The 24796-nt window shown below is 38.5% G+C and overlaps 1 protein-coding gene across 4 annotated transcripts in view; it reads left to right on the plus strand.

The window, feature by feature from the left end:
* SH3KBP1 (SH3 domain containing kinase binding protein 1) overlaps positions 1-24796 on the plus strand; it is a 333403-nt gene that overhangs the window by 281670 nt on the left and 26937 nt on the right. For all 4 annotated transcript variants that reach the window (XM_032777988.2, XM_032777990.2, XM_032777992.2 and 1 more), the window contains 4 exons: positions 2058-2109; positions 8359-8439; positions 11666-11828; positions 16108-16193. In XM_032777988.2, the coding sequence (XP_032633879.1) occupies positions 2058-2109; positions 8359-8439; positions 11666-11828; positions 16108-16193 (382 nt within the window). The remainder of the gene's footprint in view (positions 1-2057; positions 2110-8358; positions 8440-11665; positions 11829-16107; positions 16194-24796) is intronic.

The raw sequence follows: 24796 nt of genomic DNA on the forward strand, positions 1-24796 counted from the left end.
CAGGGACCCAGGGCGAGGCAGCTGGGGAGGGCCCAAAAGTTATTTGTGCTCAGGGCCCCAGTAAATCTTAATCCACCTCTGTTGGTGCAGACTTCTAAGCTTGAACTCTTCTGTCTTGTTCCTTTCAACCAGTCCCTGTGCCACTCCTGTTTCTTTCTCATCCTTGGCTCCTGCCCTAGTTCCAGACTCCTTTGCTGATACATTTTCAGTCCAGGTCTCCACTGCTCAGGCTTCTCATCCCAGTCTCAGACTCCTTGCCCAGCAAGTCCTGGTCTCCGCTCCTGGCTCAGGGCCAAGTCCCAGTCTGCTCCCTGCCCTAACTTGCAGTCCCACTCTCCTTTCCAGCCAGTCCCTGATTCCTCTTCTCAGCTATTTGTCTGATTAGTTTCCTCCCATCAGCCTCCTGACACTAGCCCCTAGTCACAGGCTCCATCCTCAGGCTCTTCAGCCAAGCTTGGACTCAGCCAACCCCTCCCCTGTTCTTTGTTCTGGTCTCTTGGGCACCAGCTTGGGGGATGGGGCAAAGGGGCTGGCAGTGAAAGCACAGGAGAGGCAGCTCCCTGCTCTCAGCTCCAGAACAGCCACTACAGGGAAAGGCTTTGAACCCCCTTAGCCTTGGGCTGCAACATGCTTAGTCACTCTGTGGGGATGGTGCATCTGCTGTCCGGTCACATGTGAGAGGTGTGAGGGGCTCGACCATACTCAGTGAGAATGGGATCTTCAGAGACTGTAGCTATTTAGCCCTAGTAAATCTTTACTGAGCACATGTGAACTGTAATTTTTATTTCAAAGGCTTGTAACTTCGCTAAATTTGGAAAAAAAATTGTTGAACTTCCCCCCCTCAAAAAAATTCAGCCTGAGGCTGACACCCAACGAGGAAAATTTCAGCCAAAAGGATTAAATTTTGGAAAGTTATAAGCAACTGAAAACACAGGCTTATAATGAGTAGTATCAGGCAAACTTAGTAAGCAGTGCTACCAGCCCCACCTATAATAAAGGGTGTCCTGATCAATGTTCCTCAGTCAAGAAGGTAGTAGCTTTTATGTGGGGCCATTAGGTTGCAAGTGATTAAGCGGAATAATAGTCATCCTGAAGAATGAGGAATACCACAGAGAGAGTGAGTGTGTGTGTGTGTGTGTGTTTTATATCTATCTGTCTATCTATAACCTCTCTAATAGAAACATATATAATACACACACACGTGTTTTTTATTAGAAGAGTTTTAACTCAATAGCTTTGACCTTTTATTTTAAGTGTGGGAGTTAAATTAGTGTGTCATATGCCCCGTTTGATTTTGCATTCACTCCAAGGCATTTACAGCATCTGTCAGTATGGTGTGCACTGTGCACACATGCACAAAAGGAAAAACCACCGGCAGCTAATCTGCATAATAGAGAAGAAAAACAGATCTGGAACCAATTCAGTGATCGTATTTGTGAAACATGTAAAGTGTTGCAGTCCTGTTAGGAAGGATGGTGATAGCAGAGAAAATAAAAGTAAATGATGAATAATAGGCTGTTGATGTGAATAATTAGCTTCATTTCATCAAGCATGGGAAGTCTTAATAACTGTGCTTGAAGATGTTCTTCACAAATGGGATAACAACCATATATTGGCAAATGGCAAAATGTAACCTCTAGAGTATTTCTTGTGTTCTGCATTTATGCTTCAACTTAGTGTAAGAAACATATTTCAGCTCCTGCATTGCTTACACATTTTTCAAAATGGCTTTGGATATTTACAAGATTAAATCTTAATTGCAAAGGCTACTTCAGTGTACAAAAGGCCATTGTTTTCAGTGATTGTAAGCCACTTAACGCTGAGCTTTTATCTAAAAGACATTTCAAGTATAAAAATAGTAAAGTGGCATATTGTTTCTCAATTACATTTTCTTTCTTGAAAATCTTTTAATTAAATTTAGTTCTTGTGAAATGTGTGATTGACAAGCCTGGAATCTGAAGACATGTAATTGTCATTGTAAAGTGGTATTACATCAAATCTTTCTATGAGTTCAAGTATTTACAAGCAATCTCTTTTCTGCTTTTCCTTGATTTTAGAGACCTAAGAAACCACCACCTCCATCAGCTCCTGTCACCAAACAAGGGTCAGGTAAGGTGTTGTTGCTCTTATGTAATATACATCAGTGAAACAGATTCCATACAGAACATGTGTGTCTTCAAATTTGTATGGATGCCATCAGTATCAAAGCCAGTATACAGGAAGAGTCTCAATCACTAACAGTAAATTGGATACAAGATGCAAAAGATTACACAACCATGAAAGTTTGCGATCTGCTTTCTGAATAGATTGTGAGTGAACTGAAAGAGGACACATGCCAATTCTTATTTGAAAATAATACTTTACAAGATTTATCTTAAATATTATGGTTCATTTCAAACAGTTTATACTAAACATGAAACTTTTGTTCTTAGAATTTAAATCAAATTTTGGTGGTGCATAAAGTTAAGCACATGCATACGTTTTTACAAGGTCAGTGTCATAATGTTAGGGAATATGAACTGTAGTAGGAAAGTTTATAAATCTTTCACCTGTAAGCCCGATCTACACTAGAGATACATGACCTTCTTCCTGTCTATTTGCAACTTAGACCTCACTGCTGAAACTGGATCTGCATGTATGCAGGGGTCCAAATGTATGGATCCAGTTGCAGGATCAATCACATAGTTTCAGTTTCTTGTTTATCCATATTTTACAGGTAGGCTTAAGTACACTATTAACCATGGAATCATTTAGGTTAGGGGACAACCTGTGTTGTAACCAAGTTTCCTGGTATGTCTGCATTTTTACAATGTCTAGGTCCAAAACCATACTACCGCAGCTGAACTGGAGTTAACTATAGTTAGCACAAATATGATTTACCTGCCCAGTGTAGATTAGGCATCACTGTGTTTAAACATGTGGGTTTAAACATGTTTTTAAAACTCTTATCCCTGCTGTGAAGAATGAGGAAGGTATCTGGATTATATGTACTTCACTTTACCTGCTTGAAGATATTCTGCCTGACTACACAGAGTTAAATCAAAGGAGGCTGTTAGGGAGAACAAGGAAGAATTACATATTCATATTATTCTCTGGGTAAGCAAACTGTGTTTAAACCATGTTAGAATGAACCATGATCAAACCCAGTTAATCAAAAGCAGTTTTACCTCTGTAGATAAGACCTTAGGGTAAAAATGTTATAAGTGACTACGTTTCAGTGGCACATACGCAACTGGAGGTACGTCTAGACTACCCGCCGGATCAGTAGCGTTCGCTGTATCAAGGATCGATTTATTGCATCTCATCTGGACGCGATAAATTGATCCGCTATTCGACGCCCATACTCCACCTCGGCCAGGTAAGTCAAACTAAGATACTTCGACTTCAGCTACGCAAATAGCATAGCTGAAGTTGCATATCTTAGTTCAAACCCCCCTGCTAGTGTAGCCCAGGCCTAATTTTCTTAAGGTGCTTTTGAAAATTTTAGCCTTAAAGACAGAATTCAAGTTGTGCTTAGGTCATAATAACAACTCAGAATGAATGGGATGGTCTCAAAGGCCTTGTCTGCACTAGTGTTTTCCCCCTAAAATTTCCCAGTTGTTGTCACAGTTTTTCAGGCACTAGTGAGGACAAAGGACTTTAATCACTATTTTCTATTCCCCACCTCTTGGTTGAAAATCCAGTGGTTTCTCTGCAATCGCACTCCCACCGTTACTTACCGCCATTGGGAAATTTTAGCCAGTCTAGTCAGGGTTTTCTACCTATTGTTATCCCTTACAAGTTTATGTTTCAGTTCACTAGTGTATCTGATTATGAATCAAGGGACTATAATTTAAATTTAACTCAATCAAGCAGTTGTTTCTATTTGTTTAATCATGCCAATAGTTCACTTCTTTGTCTTGAGACACTTAAAAAGACATTTAATTTTAAGATTCTTTGTTATTCAGATGATCTACCTAAATCATTGCTTACTGAGATCAGTGTAACTTTGCCATCTAGTGGTGGTTGCAGTGTTAAAAAAAAAAAAAATCAGCCATGCTTCATCGACTAATGAAATTATAATCAAGGCTATGTTTTCAAAAAATCCTTTAAAAGATTACATTTCTGTTTATATCACTGCTTCAGGTTTCCCTTTCGTAAAATGGGGAGAATAATAATTTTAGCCTGTATATAGCCCTTTTTACATTTAAAGTATGAGCTACTTAGTCCTCACAATAGCCCTGCAAGATAGGTAGATATTATGCACTCCTTTTCAAAGTGAAAATTGAGGCACAGGGAAGTTAAATGACTTGCTCAAGGCCATTAGAGTTGGGGGCAAAAGTCAAAGACAAAAACTCAGATGTTCCAGGTTCCTAGTTCCAAACCCAGTCTACTGACTGGACAATACTATGTATGCATAAGAAGTCTGTGAATGTTTAGGTAATGTCTGTACGACATTTCAAGGCTGAAGAATGCTGTACTTGTTGTTATGAATGAATATCTCCTGCCACCAACTACAGTGTGAAATCACTGGTACTATATTTTACCAGTCTTAGGATGAGGCTGATTCTGCTATTGATGGTTTTGAAAACCTGGTAAGATATGATATGAAAAATTAGATCCAGAACTATCAGTTGCATGCTAAATAATTAAAAATCAATATATTCTTTTACTGAGCATAGAAAAATAGCACGATAGAAGTATAATTAACATGCGAATCTGGGGAACTACAGACTGGTCAGCTTCACTTCAGTCCCTGGAAAAATCATGGAGCAGATGCTCAAGGAATCCATTTTGAAGCACTTAGAGGAGAGGAAGGTGGTCAGGAACAGTCAGCATGGATTCACCAAGGACAGGTCATGCCTGACCAACTTGATTGCCTTCTATGATGATATAACTGGCTCTGTGGATATGGGGACAGCAGTGGACATGATATATCTTGACTTTAGCAAAGCTTTTGATATGGTCTTCCACAGTATTCTTGTCAGCAAGATAAAAAAGTATGGATTGGATGAATGGACTATAAGGTGGATAGAAAGCTGTCTAGATCGTCGGGCTCAACTGGTAGTGATCAACAGCTCAATGTCTAGTTGGCAGCCAGTGTCAAGCAGAGTACCCCAGGGGTTGGTCCTGGAACCAGTTTTGTTCAACATCTTCATTAATGATCTAGATGATGGGATGGATTGCACTTTCAGTAAGTTCGTGGATGATGCTAAGTTGTGGGGAGAGGTAGATACGTTGGAGGGTAGTGATAGGGTCTAGAGTGACCCAGACAAATTAGAAGGTTGGGGCAAAAGAAATCTGATGAGGTTCAACAAGGACAAGTACAGTCCAGCACTTAAGATGGAAGAATCCCATGCACTGCTACATGGTGGGGGCCAACTGGCTAAATGGCAGTTCTGCAGAAAAGGACCTGGGGCTTACAGTGGATGAGAAGCTGGATATGAGTCAACAGTGTGCCCTTGTTGCCAAGAAGGCTAACAGCATATAGTTAGGAGCATTGCCAGCAGATCGAGGAAAGTGATTATTCCCCTCTGTTCGCACTGATGAGGCCACATCTGGAGTATTGCATCCAGTTTTGGGCCCCCCACTACAGAAAGAATTTGGACAAATTGGAGAGAGTCCAGTGGAGGGCAACGAAAATTAACAAGCGGGCTGGGGCACATGACTTATGAGGAGAGACTGAGGGAACTGGGCTTATTTAGTCTGCAGAAGAGAAGAGGGAGGGGGGATTTGATAGCAGCCTTCAGCTACCTGAAGGCGGGTTCCAAAGAGGATGGAGCTAGGCTGTTCTCAGTGGTGGCAGATGGCAGAACAAGGAGCAATGATCTCAAGTTGCAGTGGAGGAGGTCTAGGTTGGATATTAGGCAAAAAACTGTTTCAGTAGGAGGGTGGTGAAGAACTGGAATGGGGTACCTAGGGAGGTGGAGGAATTTCCATCCTTAGAGGTTTTTAAGGTCAGGCTTGACAAAGCCATGGCTGGGATGATATAGTTGGGGATTGGTCCTGCTTCGAGCAGGGGGTTGGACTAGATGACCTCCTGAGGTTCCTTCCAACTCTAATTCTTCTATGATTCTGTGTTTAGAATTAGCCTTTGTCTATATTACAAATCAAACCCTGGTTCTACTTTGTACTGTAGTATAATTGGGACCTTAACTATATCCCCAAACTGGGCTTGAGATGATACTGTGTGGTAATCATGCTTTGAAACCTTGGCCAGCTGCAACCCACATCGTAGCTGAATGCACACACACGCACATGTACATACGTACATATGTTTAAAGTTCTGTGTTGCTACTTAAGTTTCTCAGGATATTCGACTTGTATAACCCATGAGTTTAGAGTGACTGTAATTGGGAGGCTAGCAGTAGTGTCTTCCTCTATATGGTGTAAAAGGGTGATGTGTGTGTCTGTCAGTTCAATAATACTTATGGGCATGATAAGCTATACAAGTGTTACCTGTCTAATAGAGCAGTTACAGAGAAACAATGGCCAGTAATCACCACTAATGAGGGGCCATTACCATTGATGAGTAGTGAGTGTTAGGGACCAGCTGCAAGTATTGTACTGCCATATTCAGAAAATGTAAATGTGCTTGAGTGCTGCATAACACACAGTGAAACAGACTGAACAAAATAGTGTTATGTAGTCCTTTTAAACTCCGCTAAGCTAAAATGGTTGTCACACCTTGTAGTTGGCTAGTGGAATGAAGCCAAAATCTGATGTAATAATTCTTATAAATAGAGCCCTACCAAATTCACAGCCGTGAAAAATGCGTCACAAACTGTGAAATCTGGTCTCCCCTTTGAAATCTAGTCTTTTGTGTTCTTTTACCCTATACTACACGGATTTCATGGGGGAGACCAGCATTTCTCATACCAAGGGTCCTGACCAGGACTAGCTCCAGGCACCAGCTTAGCAAGCAGGTACTTTGGGCAGCCACTCCAGAGAGAGGTGGTACATCCAGCTATTCGGCAGCAATTCGGCGGAGGATCCCTCACTCCCAGTCGGAGTGAAGGACCTCCCGCTGAATTGCCGCAGATCGCAATCGCAGCTTTTCTTTCTCTGCTGCTTGGGGCAGCAAAACCCCTGGAGCTGGCCCTGGTCCTGACCCAAAAAGGGGTTGTGGGGGAGTTGCAAGGTTATTGTAGAGGGGTCGTGGTATTGCCGCCTTTACTTCTCCACTGTCTTCAGAGCTGGATGGCCGGAGAGCAGCAGCTGCTGGCCAAGGCCTCAGCTCTGAAGGCAGTGCAGAGGTAAAGATGGCAATACCATGACCCCCCTGCAATAACCTTGCAAACCACCCACCACCACCACCACACACACACACACACACACACACACACACACACACACACACACACACACACTCCTCTTTTCAGTCAGGACTTCTACAGTTATAACATTGTGGAATTTCAGATTTAAATATCTGAAACCTTGACATTTATTATTTTTAAAATCATATGACCATGAAATGACCAAAATGGACCATGAATTTGGTCAGGCCCTACTTATAAAATTTGTCTAGGACTAGAACTAAATCTTGTTTACACCCAGGAAATTTTTGCTAAAACTTGCCACTATTGGTTCATCTCCTTTCTGATAGCAACTGTGGGGTGGCTATTGTAGGCAAGATGCTGGTGGTCACCATTATTTTGAACACCGTGTGGAGTAGACTTGTCCTATAGGCAGGGCATTCTTTTAAAATGCCAGCAACCACTCAGAGCACTGTCTTTGCTTGTGCTCCTACCATTGCTAACATTTGTGGAAATGAACTGCTGGGAATAAGAATAAAAAACTTGGGTAAAAAAAACCTGTTGGGTAGTATATATACCCCATTTTTATGTTAATCATGTTCAAAACTACTTTTAAACACAAACAGTGCTTTATTTGTGCTAACTATTATTAAGCAGACAGCAACTAAATTAATAAATTGGATATCCAACTATGTGGCATTATTTTCTTAGCATCAAAAAGTCCCATTTAATTGACTTACTCTACTGAATTTCCTCCCCATTGAATTATTTTTGAGTCTAACCATGATACAGAGTTAAAAGATTGTAAAATTTAATTTTCTGACTCCCTGATATTTGGAGTGGAACAATTGTGTGCTCATTTTGCAAGTGCCTACTCTTCTGAGATGTATCGGAAGTCATGTACCTTGACTGCAAAGACTACATAGTCATGACATTTTGCATGTGTTTGTGACGTAAATAATTTTAATTGAAAATGGACTAATTTTTAATTTAAGCGTGAAAATTTCAAAATTGGGGAATCAAAAAATCAAAATAAAGGGAGGCAAATTTAAATGTATAACTTTTGCTTGGTTTGTTTGCAGATATCCTTTTGCAGAATCATGAATTTTCCTTTCTTTGACAGGTACCACAGACAGAAAACATGAAATCAAAAAGGTACCTCCTGAAAGGCCAGAATGTCTTCCTAATCGAACAGAGGAGAAAGGTATGAAATGTGCTTCTATGTCTGCTGTTTGCAGAATAATGAATAGAGAAGGAGGTTGATTCAAGTTTTAATTTTCCAGTCCGTAGATAGATTTAATTAAGTGTGTTCTGTGGATGTTTACTTCCAACTCTCATACATATGTGATTGTATTGATTTTGCAAGGATCCTATCATTGTTTATGGGGTAATTTCTGGGAGAAGGATAAGGGAATCATACTGGGTTTAGTAGATATTGCATTGTATCTATTGCAGTGATATTATGCTACTGTTTGTAGATTTGCACCTATAGTATCTTATATTGGACTTTGGCTAGGAGACTTGGCTTTTTTTATATTTCCATGGGCATTTCTAGAATTACTATACATGCCATGGAATGTATTTAATTCCTTGTTATGTCTCTGTGGCATATATTAGGTGAAGTACCCAGATGCTGAATGTCACAAGTGGAACACAAGTGGAAAAAACACACTCTGGAGAGACATAAGTTACCGACATAAGCGTTGGATGGGCAGAGCTTCTCCCACCGACTTAGCTACCACCATTCATTGGGGGTGGATTAATTATGTCAGCAAGAGAGCTCTCTCTCCCACTGGCGTAGACTGGATACACTAGAGTTCTTACAGCAGTGCAGCTACATCAGTAAGGTCTCTAGTGTAGACATGGACTATTTTAACCATGATATGTTACTTTCTAGACTTGCTTTGAGTTGACTTAGATGACAGAATGGTTAAAACACTGACACTGAGGGTCCATCTACACTGGCTCCTCCTGTTGCTACCACTGGTGAAGATCCAATGGTGGGAAACTTTAAGACACAGGCTGGGTGTAGAATTCACTCACCTCAAATAGCTGTCTTAGCTCATCTCTACTTACTTTTAAAAAAATTTATCAGAACACTATTTTTTCAGAGAGTGTTAAGTTTTAATGACACTATCACTTGGCTTCTTAAATACTTTATCTCTTTTTATATTGACTGTTTGGTTTTCCTTGCGTTCTGTCTGAAATGGTTTATTTAGCCCCCTGAGTATTGTTATTCATATAAAGAGGGCTCTTGATACAAGAGACAGCACAGCTAAAGTCTTAATGCCATTTTACACACATATCTAAAAATGTACTTCAGTTTTGGTGTAATTATGTCACATCAGAATCATTAGGATGACAACCTTACTGTACAATCTTTGTAGTATGTAATAACCCTATTAGCTCTCCATACAGTACTAATAACATGGCAAACGGTACAGGCCATAGAAAAGAGAGGGGTGGGAGTGAAAATAAGAGCTACCTTGTACATCCTAACAATGATACAGTGTGTTTTTTCCATTTCAGTTTTGAGTTATACAGTCAAGTATAAAGACAATGAGAATTACAAGATATTACACTACCAAAAAATAAATATCTATAGCTTGGCTAGTCAAGGAATAGGAGGAGAATAGGAACTATCTCTAGGTTCTATGGAACACCAAAAAAAGAGGAGGATTTGGTAGTGTGTTGCAAGAATATAACTAGGGGCAGGACCTTCTTTTTTGTTATGTGTTTGTACAATATCTTGACTAACACAATGGGGTTTTGGTCCATGAGTGGGGCTCCTGCTGGTCACCACAGTGCAAATAGTAAAAAAATAATAATTAATAATAACAACAGGAGCAAATAGAATTAAAATTATGAGATCTTCTAGATTGTGGAAGACATGGAAGACTGAGTCATGTAAAAGTGTACTGGATAAACTGTATTTTGTAGTGAACAGTAGGTCCCTGCCAAGTGAGCAAGATGATCTAATATAATCTTTTGTCTTGGATTGTGCTCTCTATATTAATTTTTATGTACACATGAGAATTGACTAATGATATGCCATAACTTATTCTAATGGCTGACACTATCCTTAACCTAAACCGCTAGCCCATTCAAATATGCCTATGGAATACAATGGTTTATAATATTTTCCATCACTTGGACAACACAGCAATAAATTGGTCTCCATGGCTTGAATGCCACTGCTTTTGTGAGTTGAAACCAGACCTTTGAACACATTTTTATGTTGCCAATTTTTTTTTCCTGCTAGTATTATCAACAAAGACAAATTGCCAAGGGCTGTTTTTGTGGTCCATGATTTCTTCTAACCTAGTATCTTAAAACCTATGAAGAGGTAGCCTGGCTCTATGTAATATTCTTAAGTGTATGCAATAGGGATTCCTGTGTATATTCACAACATACTGTAGACCATCTTGTCACTGATGGGTTTGGTATATTATGAGACAAAGGGTGAGAGTTTTGCCACTGACTTCAGTGGAGCCAAGGTTTCATCCAAGTAATCTACAGCGATAAAAGTGTTTAGCTACATTTTACAATATGCATTTACAGCATATTTTATAATGGGACTATTCAAGCAGTTTGTATGTGCTCTATATACATCCTAGCAATAGCAGGCATTGGCACGTTAAAGATTGTAGAATTTCCTATGAAAAGTAGTGAGTTTAAACGCAAACTAACCACTTTTGAAACTTGGAATCCCAAATATTAGGTACCTATATCCAAATGTAAGCCCATTTTTGAGAGGTACTTACTTCCTGTGGTTCCAATTGCCTAAATTAAAAAAAAAGATCAGGCCACTTCTATTTAGATGCCTAAATATGAATCTCGGTGTCTAAATGTTGGCCTCCCAGTTGTTATATTTTGACCCTGGTATCTTAAGCTGATTAGTTTTTCATTTAAGTGTATTCGTATTAAATTCCTGCAAAATACATTTTTAAAAGAAGATATTTGCATGTTTCAGCTGAGCATTAAGAACACACAAAATTATCCTTATTTTTGTGCTATTTTAACTTAAGTATTATCTCAGAGAGTAAATATTAGTATGAAAGTGGGCTTGGGGAAAATGTTTCTGTATGATGTGTAATTCTCTTGTCTTCTTATTTTAATAGTTATTTAGATAATCAATAACTTTTTAATGATTAAAATCAGAAATTACACTCAGATTCAGACACTGTCTACACGTTAGCCAAGAGCAGGTTTAATGTAAATTCAAACTATTGAAATGTGTTTAGCGCAAAACTGGTATAAACATTTTATTCTCAGAAAAGAGTGAAGTAAGGCAGAACAGTGACGAATGCAGACTTATTTCTTAGATGTGGTTTAACTAACATTCATAGCTTCTGTACATTGCAAATCAATATGTGCCAGAGAATTCCACTTAAGATCTTTGTTCTTTTTGGGGCGAAATTGATTTAAAGAAAGACCAGAAAGAGAGCAAAAACTGGTAGATTTGCACAAGCCTTCAGTCCCTGCTATACCTCCGAAGAAACCTCGACCACCAAAAACGAACTCTCTGAACAGGCCTGGTACATTGCCCCCAAGACGACCAGAAAGACCAGCTGTGCCTCTGACGCATACAAGGTATTGTTAAAAACTGCACATTCATAGAGTGTAGGTGTTCTATTGATGTTACTATTCATTTCCAATTCTAACTTCCTTTGGTTAGATACTGTATCGTCACTCTGTCACACTGGTTTTACCTAGTTTAGCGCTTTTGGTTTTATTGTAACTCACTTGAATTGATTGTCAATTAGACACTTGAAGATGTTTATTCCTGCTGTAAAGTTTGTGTCTATATTAGCATGTACAATCAAGTTAGTTAACTCAAGTTAATTGGCACTCTGTTAACTCAAGTTACAACAAGACGAACAACTCTAGATTAGCTCTGGCCACTGCGTGGCCCTGTCTGCCCTCCTGGATAGTTAAATATAATAGTGAATAATATTAGCTAGTGTGCTCCCTTTTTAAACACTGTAGTGCCTAGAATAGTGCTAATTTGATTTCAGTCCATTTTCCCTGGTTATTGTAGTCCAAGTCTAAGCGTGTTGCAAACTGGGTTTCAAAATGTGTTTTGATTACACAATGACATACTCAAGGTACTATTCTAGAATGCTGCTTGAAAAATAATTTATGGCCTCCATCGGTGGCTATCCAACATCCTTTGCAAGCATTGATTAAGTTTTGCTACACACTGGAGTATCATTGACTCCATTTTACAAGTGGGGGAACAGAGGATGGTGAAGTTAAATGACTTGCTCATGATCACACAATGTCCGTGACAAAGACAAGAATACAACTTAGATGTCCTGACTCTCAGTCCTTCACTTTAACTTTAGGTGATCATATACTACCTTGATAAGGGCAGGTTAAGAACCTGAATAGAATAGGACCCATAGATCATGCCTCACTTCATTCGTCTAATAATAGCCTATAAAAGGATACTCTTTATTGAAATCTAGTCAATTAAAAAAGTAATTTAAGATGCTACACCTGCCCTTGACCTCTGCCAGATTATAAAGTCTTACTGAAGTGTCTCTCTCTCCCCACCTGACTACACATGGGAGGTGCTTGAACATAACACTAAAAAAAATAAATAATAAATACATACAATCTCATGTTTCTATGATTAAGAATGTTTTTGTTTCTCCATTAGCTGTCTGAAAGACCTACAGAAGGGTAAACAGTGAAACTAGCTTCAAAGTGCTGTCCAGTACATACCGTATCACAGAAAAGAGAGAGAAATATGTAATTCTCTAATCTCTTATGGGAGTAGGTATTACATGTAACAGTAATTGTTTTTTTAAAAGTACAGAAAAATGTGTTTAAGTTGATATTGCCCCTTTAAATGCCACAATTGCTAACTGTTTACCACTCATTATTTTATCAGCTAATTTAAACTAATTGGTTATCCAGGGTCACTTTTGTATCCTGTTATGCCTATTTGTAAGGACATTTTATAGGAATAAGGCTACACTTTCATATGATCAGATCTATAAAATAGTCTTTTAATTATTTGGATTATTCAGAAACTTGGAAAATTAGGGTAAAAATGGTGTTTTTGTTAAATGTAGCTTGCAAGATTTGGTTGGTTATTTCTTTTTACAATCGTTTCAGTTTAATAAGCTAATAAATATTTTGAAAGTACCTTCTGGTATCTTATACTGAGATCTGTAAGACTCAGGCCAATTAGACAATTTAAAAAAAATTGAACTCCTACAGAAACTTTGCAGATTCTAAGGGGAAAACCCTGTGGATTTTAACAAAATTCCCCTTAGATTTCTGTTGCTGTTGGTTAGCATCAGCATCCTTATTCTAGTGTGTGTCAAGAATCTTACATCTCCTGGGTTTCAGTGGGATGTTTTTATATTTTGTGATAAAAATCAGTTTCTTCAGTTCAATAAATAATTTTCTTTTGGAGCCTGGGTAGGGTTTCAGGGACTGTGGGTTAGGTACCAAGTAGGTCCTGCAACAAGTTTGGATGTGGGGCAAAGCTGCAACTGACCTGTCTCAGACAAAATGGCTTATTTGGGCATGCTGCACTATTGGTAATTACACCCGTTATCTGTAGTTCAATTGTCTAGTGTAGACAAAGCACATATTATCTGTTCAGATGACTCTTTTGAAACCAGGGTTTTACCCTGTTTTTCTGAGATACATTCATCTGACGCAATATTTTTCACTTTCATCTATTGGAGATGAAGTGCATTACAAAGGACTGGTGTTGCTTTTTGGAGGAATAGCAGAAGGCTGTACAAATGGCAAAAGGTTGGTGCCAGCAACTGAGCATTTAAGGTATGAGCAACTTGGGGTGCTGGAGATATGGCAGCACACCTGGACTTGAAGCAGTAATAACCAGATACATGGTTTACACTTTCTGCACCTCCAGTATAAAAATTGTCCTAGCACCCCTGTGAACAACCCTATAACAAACTTGTATGCGTGTGTGATGGACAAATTCTGTTCATTGGGAACATTTTTAAGATATGGAGTCTTGAAGGATATTTAGCGTTCCTTAAGACAGGAGTGTTAAGTATTCTTTAAGGATCCAACATCAAGGTCAGCCTCAGTATCCTTCAGTCTTAAAATCTTAATAGTTTACAACCCCAACCCAAACAGCATACATCCCTTTCTCAGAACACTTCCAATTACCATTCTTTCTTCGCCATTAAATAGGGGGCAAAGAGGTCCAGGGGAGGTACAGTGAAGACAGTTTTTTGGATTACCACCAGGACACTGTTACTTTGTTATACATTTCTTTAATTGTGATTAAAAAAAGAGAGAGAATTTTATTGATCAAGTAGATCATTCTGAACATCTTCATTTATCATCAGTATTTTACTAATCCAGTGTGACAGGAATGTCTTAATTTCTCCTGCTTCCTCACCTACAGGGACATCCTGACAACTTGATATTTCATAATACGATCTTGTTTTCTAGATCATCAACTAGGTTTTTTTCGTCTTTTTACATTCTTAAGTATTCTCTTCAACCTACAATAGTGTTATCTGTGTGTATCCATTTTTTTGTAATTTCCAGTTTTCAACAAAACTTTCCAGACTTCTTATCTGTTACAGACTGTTTTAGTCTGAACCGTTCTAATAGCTAATGCCATGTGCATGCTTATAAATCTGGCATCATTCACTAAATCCAAACCATCCTTTGCCAGATTGCACCATCAGAAACAGACAGGAGGTATCTGCTAGTGAAAAGTAAGGAGCAAAATGCTAAGTCTTTAGAAGATCATGCTTTATTTCTAATTTATTAATAGCTACTACTGCTATTTTGAGAAACACTAAATATCTAGGTCATTAGCTGCAGGGACAGTTATATATTTGGCACATTTTGCCCAGCGTGCAAAGACGTGCACAATAAGGCTATATAGTTAATACTATTTATGTATGTATGGTGACAATTATTGTGGGAATTATACAATATTGGGAGGCTGGCCATGAAATGGGATAAATATTTCATGACTATAATATAGATTTTTATTCCATTAAGTGAACTGAAGCGGTCTTGAAATCTCAGTAAATTTTCACAAGGATGTTGTGTGTGGGACCTGTGCAGTTTAACCATGTGCTCCTACCGCTGATCCCATTTTATTCTGTCTGAGTGGTCATATTGCTTCGATAAACTTAACCAGTATGTGGTATGTGAGCTTTTGCATGGAAGGAAAACAGGGTTACTCATGGCTGAATCCCTGTTGCTATTAAAAATTTCAGCCTCCCCTATATAAAGTATCACCCTTCCTCTGTCATTTTTCTATGGTGAAGAAATTTTCACTCTACAGTTCCTGGGTTGAGAGACATCCTTGAAACCACAGAAAGGGATTTCATAGCCTAATGATGAGTAATATGTACAGAAATCATCATTTTTTTGGTCGGAAGCACTTACCATGGTGAGGAAGCTGCTTCAATGAACAGAACAGAGCACTGCTGGATCCCATTATCCCAGCTTGACATTTTTTCTCTTCATCTATTTATCTGCAGGTTTCTGGTTCACCTATCCATAATATCTAGGCACCAATTATTAATTGTAAGCAACTAAGAATAAGTTGTTGAAGGGTAGCCCTTTGCCCTTAGATTTCCTTCATGTTGAGATGCTGTGAACATTTGAGGAATAATTTAGGACTCTACTGTGTCTAAAATAGCTTTTTGACAGGTGTTAAAGAGAAATGAGATAAGGTTAATCCATGCAGTATGTCTGCTTACTAGAGATGGCTCTCTGTGACAGGTTGCTATAACTCAGTGCTACACAGGAGGAACACGTCCCCCCTCTTTTTATTAATTGCAAGTTGGCAATTTATTGTTACCCACAGACAAACTCTAATAAATGTCTCCTCTTCTTTCTCTCACTGTAGGAATGATAGTACAAAAGTAGAATTAGTGAGCAGTACGGTATCCGGAATCTTGGAGAAGGACTCGTCAGAAAGAAGCAGTGACATTGGTAAGTTGCCATGTTTTTGTTGTTCCTCTAACAAAGTTATGGTATAGATATCTGCATTTTAGTGGTACTCGCTCTGTTCCAGGAAGCAGTTAATGAGTTCATAGTGAATTTTAAATGCAAGGTTAATCACATATTCCTTGCATACATTTTTTTTAAAAAGAACACAGAAATATGAAACTTAGATTTTTTGGCATGGGAAATTGATTTTATTGTTAAAAGCCTGAAAAAAAATGGCTCGGCCAAATGAATAATTGTACTATGTTTTGGTAAGGTGAAGATTAATGCGTATTATATGTTTGTAATGTGTTAAAGGTTTACATTCGTGGTTACCAATAATCTTTACATTTCAACTACAAAGGACATAGAGACTGCTTTAAAAAAAATGTTGCTAAAAAAGTATTAAAGGAAGTGTCTGTTCCAATTTAAAATAAACTCAACTGCAGTTAAGATGATAATCAATAGCCCTAAAACACATACAGCTGAATTACTGAGTCACCTTGAAGAGGAGTAAAGTTAAAGAGTGGATTTTTTTTTTTGTTGGTTTTTTTTCCATTGCTAAGTTTGAAATCCATAAGAGATGTTTGTTGCGTGGGATGTTGTTGTAACTGAGGCACTGAAAGTGAGGTATTCTGACTCTTGTTTATTTCTGAAAGCAAACCCAGGGACAGAGTCATTTGTATGTGGAAGTATTCCAATGACATCTGCTCTAGTCACTCAATTTAGTAACAACTGTGCAGCAGCAGGCATGTTTTTGTAAGAGGCAGAATCTTTGTACTCTGAATGTAAGCATTACTAGAACTCACTGTAGCATATAAAGTTAATTTGATGTTTTGGTTTTTTTCATAGAACACATTAATATTAACACATTTTGGTAGAATATTATACTTTCAGCAACCAGTCTGCCTTTTCTCCAGACTTGAAAGGAAAACGTTTATATATCATTTAAAATATAAAAAATGAACACAAATAATTTTTCTTAGTTTTATGAAGATGACCTTGATTATTGCTCTCAGTATTCATGTATCAGCTTTTTGAATTTGTTGCTGCCAGTGTGGTCTATGATAGCAAGCTTGTTCTAAAGGAATAAACAGTATATATATATATTTTTATTTTTAAATGAAGGTGAACATAGCACAGGGATTGGCAACCTTTGGCACGTGGCCCGTCAGGGAAATCTGCTGGCAGGCTGGGAAGATTTGTTGACTCACAGCTTCCACAGATTCGGCCTATCGCAGCTCCCACTGTCCACTATTCGCAATTCCAGGCCAATGGGGGCTGTGGGAATCAGTGTGGGTGGAGGGAAATGCTGGCCGCTGCTTCCCACAGCCCCCATTGGTCTGAAACAGCGAACCGCAGCCAGTGGGAGCTGTGATAGGCCAAACCTGCGGACACTGCAGGTAAACAAACCGGCCCGGCCACCAGCAGATTTCCCTGACAGGCTGCATGCCAAAGGTTGCCAATCCCTGATGTAGCAAAACACATTGCAATTAAATTGCATGAACTGTTTTACAAGTATACATTATGATGTTTTCTGATTAATATTATGTTAAAGCCAACAGTATAATGTGGTAATGCAATCAATTTCAGCATTTAATATTACTAACTTTTATTTAGTTCAAAGCTTGTAGGCCTGTGTGTACTAGAAGGGAAAAATGCTGTGCCACCAAATAGCATATAATGGTATGATACAAGTATGCTAGCACTGTTAACAAGGAGTGCGATGTGATAAAAGCACAGATTTTTAAAAATGGTATCATGAGATAACTAGTAAATGTTGTTTAAGAACAATTCCTGTTCTCTTCCAGAACCATTACAGACTTTTTATTTTTTGAGGTGGGACTAGTAGGGACAACAGAAGCAAATACAAAGATCCCCCAATGACACTGCACACAAAAATAAACAAATCACATTTGCAAAACATTGCATAAGGTTTTAGCCACTGAGCTGCCAGTAACTTTAATGGAAAGAACTAACTGAGTCTAAGGATAGACTAGTGTGAATACTTAAATAAATTTATTGGATAAAGTAAAGTATACTTAGATAAGTACAACCTGATACCTACATGACACCTACAAGACATGTCTTTCTGGCCCGTTAGAGTTCATATTAAAAAGTATTAACTTGGGAATGAAAGGTGACCCAGCGATCATAATTTACTTGGATTTTCAAAAAGCTATTGATCAAGGAAATTAAAAGCCACCTCACAGAAGGCGAAGTTCTGTGATGAATTAAAACTTTGTAGGCTAAAATGAGTTGCAGTGAATGACTGCTCCTTACCCTGGAGAGGGATTACCTGCTCAGGGTTTAATATGGATCAGTGTTATTTTATAGATTAATAATCATTCGTGAGAGGAAGGGACAGTAAGTTGGTGAGATTTTGTTGATAATAAATTGTTAGTGAAAATGTTAAAGAATTGAGAGATGGATTTAAAAGCACTGACTGGTTGGGCAGCACGTGGTCAGAGTGAATTAAATTGGGATACATGTAGGGTAGTGAACATTGCCAAAACTGCCTTAACTTTATAATACAGTAAAACCTGCCAAGAGCGATCACTCATCGGCATTAGCAAAAGTGGTCACTTGTAAGAGGTGGTCTCTCTTCAAAGGTTTACACACCAGAGAGCAGGAGTGTTCCGTGGCCTCTGCAAGTAGTTGCATGTGACAGGTGGTCTGTCTTCAGAGGTGGTCACTAAGGCAGGATTTACCCTATATGCTGATAAGCTCTGAGCGGAGAGGACAGCCCCCAGCTGCTTCCTTTTTCCCTTTTGCTTCAAATAAAGTGGGAAGGAGGTGGATCTAAATACCATCTTCTTCTCAGCACAGACCCACGGTAGGGCTCAGTACTGTAGGAAGCATGCAAGCAGAGGCAGTAGCTGTTGTAGTAGTCGTCTGTGAAGAAGAGGGAACCTAAGTGGCCGTTCTAACAGCTCTTGCATACCCATTTCACTGTAATCTTGGTCACTGGGTTACTTTCCATTTATATGATAGCCTAAACAGAGCTGTTCTGGGGCACTGAGAACCCTCTGCAGGAGGAGGAGCACTACAGCAGCCAAACATATGTGCCCTGCCTTGGTTTAAGGATGCTACTAAGTGCTAGTGCACAGGGTGATGCTTCAGCACTGTCCTGGCCCCCTGGCACTGGGAATTTTGAAACCTTTCTAATCTGCACTGGGGGCACTCCCACTCTCAGTAAGGTTCTGCTATACTCCATGTCAGACAGGTATTGAGTATTAGCACACAAATTATAACTGAATTGCCATTGCTTGAGCTTCACTAGATTGATAATTGTACAGTCAGTTAACGTTGTATATCAGAAAGTGAATTTTAAATAGATGCCAAAGACCAAAGGGGCTCGTTTTCACTAGCAAATTGTATTGAGTTGGAAGTTAACCTTGAAAAGTTAGCTAAGTTGATGCTGACCACAACTTTGCAGTCTGCATAGTCAGTGACACATGACGTTCTAGATGGTGTTAGATGGTCATGGATAAACCCTAGGCTCATTTGGGTTTATCCATTACATGTCTTGTCCCTCTCTACTCAGACTGAAAAGTTGTGGTCAGGATCATCTTAACAGAACTCCTCAGGGTCATATTCCCAACTTGATGTAATTTGCTAGTGAAAACAGGCCCCCAAGGTATGCAAAATAAATTGCTTATCTACAGTCATAATGAACTGTGAGATACTAATTAATGGAATATGTTTGATTTTATGGCTGTCTTTTTAATTCAGTTCAGTAAAGTGAAGGACTGGTTTTTACAGCTATTACCACCTCGCTTACAAAATATAATATTTTAGTTAGTTACAGTAAGGAACATGAAAAACAAACCATTCCTCTTTCCTCCTCACTATTTGGTTTTTTTTTTTCCTGCCTCTACCTCCTCCCATTTTTAGTGATGCCTTTCTTTTCCTTTCCACTCATATTTCGTCAAGCTTTTCTCATTTACATCTCTTTACCATGGGTAACTCTTCTTCACTTGATGAGGGTAAGGCTTTTTTCCATCTCTTTTCTATCTTGCTATTCACCTTCGCTAAGAATTAATAGCATGCATTCTGTGGAACTATTGTTGTGCATTTTGGTGATACATATTTTCTAATTGCAAATGCGTAGATAGTGGACTGTGATGGAAAATATTGCACTATAATACTGCAACAGAAACATAACCATTTCTTATAAACCCTCTCTATGGAATTTTATTGGGTTATCTGATATATATGTTTTATGCATACACTATCAATCAACACCTGGTTTCTGTTTATCAGGTATTTATATTCAAATGGTCCCATCATAAAGTATAATACATACATTTCATTGTGGCATCATTGCATATTACACAACAGAAGGACCATTTACTAACATCTTTGAGCTATTATCTAGTCTGAAGTAGAATATATAAAGTGGGGTTGTCAAAAACACCCATTGACTTTCAATAGACTCATGTATGTAAATCACTAACGGTTTGCCTGCATGGGAAATATTTCCAGTTACACCAGTATGATGTACATAATTTCATCTGTGGATACTCTTATTCCAAAATAAAAGTGGCCTGCTTCATCTGAGCTTAGACCAATTCCAAACCAACATAAGCTAAAGCAGAAAGAGGCACTCTTATACTGTGTTACAGACCTCCTGGGGCTTGGACTCTGTCTGATACCCTTCTTGGAAGTGGGACACTATGGTCCAGCCACCCTGGTCTCCCAACAGTTCCCAGGAGCTCAAGCACACCCTTTTCCTAGAGCTCAATCCTTATGGGCACTCTAGTTTATAATTTAACCCTTGATTGTCTTAGGCCAGGTCTACACTACAGACCTATACCCATATAACTAAGTTGCTAAGGGGTGTGAAATATCCACACCACTGAGCAACATGGTCATACCAACCTAACTCCTTGCATAAACAGCACTACATTGGTGGGAGAGCTTCTTCCATTGACACAGCTACGCCCTCTTGGGGAAGTGGATTAACTACACCAGTGGAAGAGCTCTCTTCTGTTGGCATAGAGCCTCTTCATTACAGCGCTACAGCAATGCAGCTGCACCAGTTCAGCATGATAAGTGTAGCTTTGCCCTTGACTTTGGATATCTAAATCATTCACCCTTTACTTTACACAGCACAAGAGATATATACAGGTCAATGCAAACTAAGATACCCTGTGGACAATTCTGTGCCTCAATTTCCTCGGTACTCTTGAGCATTCTTAGAGATTTGGTCAGTGTTTTTTCAGAGTTTCACATCCCCTCTCCTGGACCTCACTTGTTCTGCTCAAGCTTCTCTTCTGAAATCAGAGATTCCTTCCACTCCTGCCCAAGCTCCCTTTGCATTTCTCACCCTACCACTCTCTGTGGTTTTAAAAGGCAGCGCTAATATATTGGTTCTTTGCTCTTATTTTCCTTCCATTCTGCACACAAGGTGGAAAGAACTAGTTTTTCACCTAGGTTGGAACAACCCCATTGTTCTGTTAGGGTTGACTTATTCAGTTGTTGATGGTTCTCAATGATTGTCCCATTCAGAAGCAGACACCCTGGCACCAGTCCCCCTCTCCTTACCACAAGAAATATGATGCAAGAATACAGCAAAGTCAGCCATATGGACATAAACATACAGAGAGGCCATAGCATCAAACAGAATTCACACAGTGTACATAAACAGGTCTCCCAAACCACCACAACTGGAATAAGAGTGTCATCAGGGGAAGTTATACTGTATAACTATAGTGGTTTAAATTCACACCTTGTATATATGGCAAAGGACCAGTATAAAGTAAGGCATTTTTTCTTAAAAATTCCACCCCATCGTTCCTAGATCCTGGACCAATAAACATCAGTCTACTAGCCCTCAAAAATATGATCTGTTTTATAATCATGATAATTTTTGAGGGCTAATACTTTGATAAAATAAAACTGTTAGCAAATTTGGTAATTTAAAGGATAAAGCTCTAATTCTGAAAGTCTTATGGATTTGAACTATGTAATTTAAACTGTAATCTGCCAGTAAATACTGTTAAAATATATAGAGCAGAATCACACAATAATCCACACAAAATTGTAGTCTCTGTACCTCCCAGCAAATAATGGACTGCACGTAAACAGTATTGCCAACCCCAAATGTTCAAAAATCATGAGTCACGACCACCAAAAATCATGAGATTGGCTTTAAAATCCATGAGATTATATACAAATGATACATTTGGTTGGGTTTTTTTAATATGCCTTCTGCTTTTTGAGCCTTCACTGGGAGTCACATTTTGAAGCTTCCTCCACAGCAACAAGGGCTAGAAACTTACTTTTGCTTTAAGAATGAAGGCTAAAATAATCACAAATCCACTTGACTCCAGGAGCTGGGGCTTTAAGGAAAACCATCATTATCATGAGACTCATGACAAAATCATGAGAGTTGGCAACACTGCGTACTGTTCATGCATGTATCTAAGAGACCACAATCTGTTTCAATGTTTATCCTGTCTTTTTATACCCTTTGCTCTGTAGGATATTAGCTATCTCTAATATTACTAACAAAAGACACCTAAGGACTCATTGATTGCTGTTGAAAAATGTAGCACTGGCATGAGATTTATTAAGAGATATTCTATAAGGTAACAGAAGAAAGCCCTTTTTTCAGAGCTATGTGAAGATATGATCTTGAAATATAGTAAATCAGTAGTTCTCAAATTATGGTCTGAGGAACACCTGCTAGCGAGTGATGGAGAGCTGACTGGCACATGCTGCCAGCTCTTCTCCTTTTTTTCCACATGCTAAATTGCATTAAGACAGTTAAAAATACACTTATAAGCTGTTTCCTCATAATGAATATCTGGTTGCCACAGTGCTGATATACATTCATAAATGGGAGGGGAGATGGTCAGTGTGATTGTGGAAGGGAGGGGAAGTGGCAGTGAAATGATTTCCCTCATAAGATATGGTCCACACTATGTAAAAAGTTAGAGAATCCTTGAAGAAAGAGTTATGAAACAGGTAGTCCTGTGTTTAAATCCCAGGTAAGCCATTAGCTCATTTTGTGACTTCAGGCAAATAACTAAACCCCTTTGTTCCTTGGCAATCTCATCTGTAAAACTTGGAAAAAATACTTCACTGAATACCAGATGCTGAGGTCAAAATGAGAGTTATAGTGAAGAAAGAAATCCACCTTCAGTTGGCATCTCCCAAGACAATGCTATACATATTCATTCTAACGAATTTATACAAAGCAGCCAGAATTAATAGAATTGTAGTGGTGCATTAAGCTGTAATACTTATGTTAGCTACCTGAGGATTACCCATAACCATAGCTTTGAATTGTAAATATTATAAGCAGGGAGATAATAATAGTCCATGAAATAATTAATTAACTCCCTAGCCCTACAGAGCAAGGAAAATGTGTAAAACAGAAATGTAAACCACTCTCCACGTGTGTCCAGTTGTGTAAAAGCAGCATACCCATTTCTTCTAGGTTAGCTCAGTTTTCTTGACCTCTGAATACTTGCTCAGCATCTTCTGCATCTTTAAAAGTAAAAACTTGATGAAAGCACTGACCCAGAGCTTTGCGTGGTACCATACGGCAACTTTCAGCATTCAGTTTTCAATTACCCAGGATTCAAGATAAAATCTGAAAAGAGCTATTTACTTTAGAAAATAAAGTGATCTAATTACTGTCTAATGGAGCCTTTGGTATCCAAATCCTTTGTACCAAAACGAAGAGACTGAGTTGGCAGAAGTCTCACATATAATCCATGTTATTCTAAATGCAGTAGATTTAGAAACAGGAATCCTTCCTGATAAAACTGAATGAATCAGATCTGAACTGGAGTTCAAATGGAGTCAGTTTGCATTTTTTCAATATGGATCGGTGTCTGCTACTCTGACGCATGCTAAGAAACCAATGTGAGACGTCTTCCCAAAGCAAGTACTACTCAGGATGAGTAAAGGGTGGGATAATCTGGCCTGTTGTATAGAAATACATAAACAATAATCTTAGTTTTCTCAGAGTCCTCAACAATACTTAGGTTCTTTATTTTTTAAAATTAAACTGTATTTACTGTATTTGCATTAACTTACAACAGATTTCATTAATCTCTATCTCATCCATCATATATGGGCTTTTCATGTTTATTTTCTTTCAAGATTTCAGTATTCATGATACTATAAAAATATGGATTCTACTGTTGATCACTTGTCATTATTAATTTTCAAGGTGAAATCACTTTGCCTGTTTTTTCCAGAGCACCAAAGAGCTGAATCCAAAAGAAGAAAAAACAAACAAACAAAAACTTATGAAACAAGCTTAAAACCCTCACCTATTTCTTGTCAACTCAGTAATTGTAAAATTGCTGAATGATTTAATTTTTTTTTTCTTTTTGAGTTAAAAAATCCCTTGCAGGCTAAAAACTTAAGATACAAGTTTTTTCACCTGGATCTGTTTTGAAAACAGGGCCGTCCTTAGGATTTATGCTGCCCTAGGCGGGATTATTAAACTGTTGCCCCTGTGCCTGTCTTGCTCTTAGCAACACAAACATAAGCTTACACTATTGGAAAACTTGCCACATGCATGTTATTAAAACCAGTTTAACTTAATGAAGCACACTGTAATGCTGATGGACTAGCACTAAAGA

This window comes from Chelonoidis abingdonii, chromosome 1 (genome assembly GCF_003597395.2).
Source record: "Chelonoidis abingdonii isolate Lonesome George chromosome 1, CheloAbing_2.0, whole genome shotgun sequence".
Classification (NCBI taxonomy): Eukaryota; Metazoa; Chordata; order Testudines; family Testudinidae; genus Chelonoidis; species Chelonoidis abingdonii.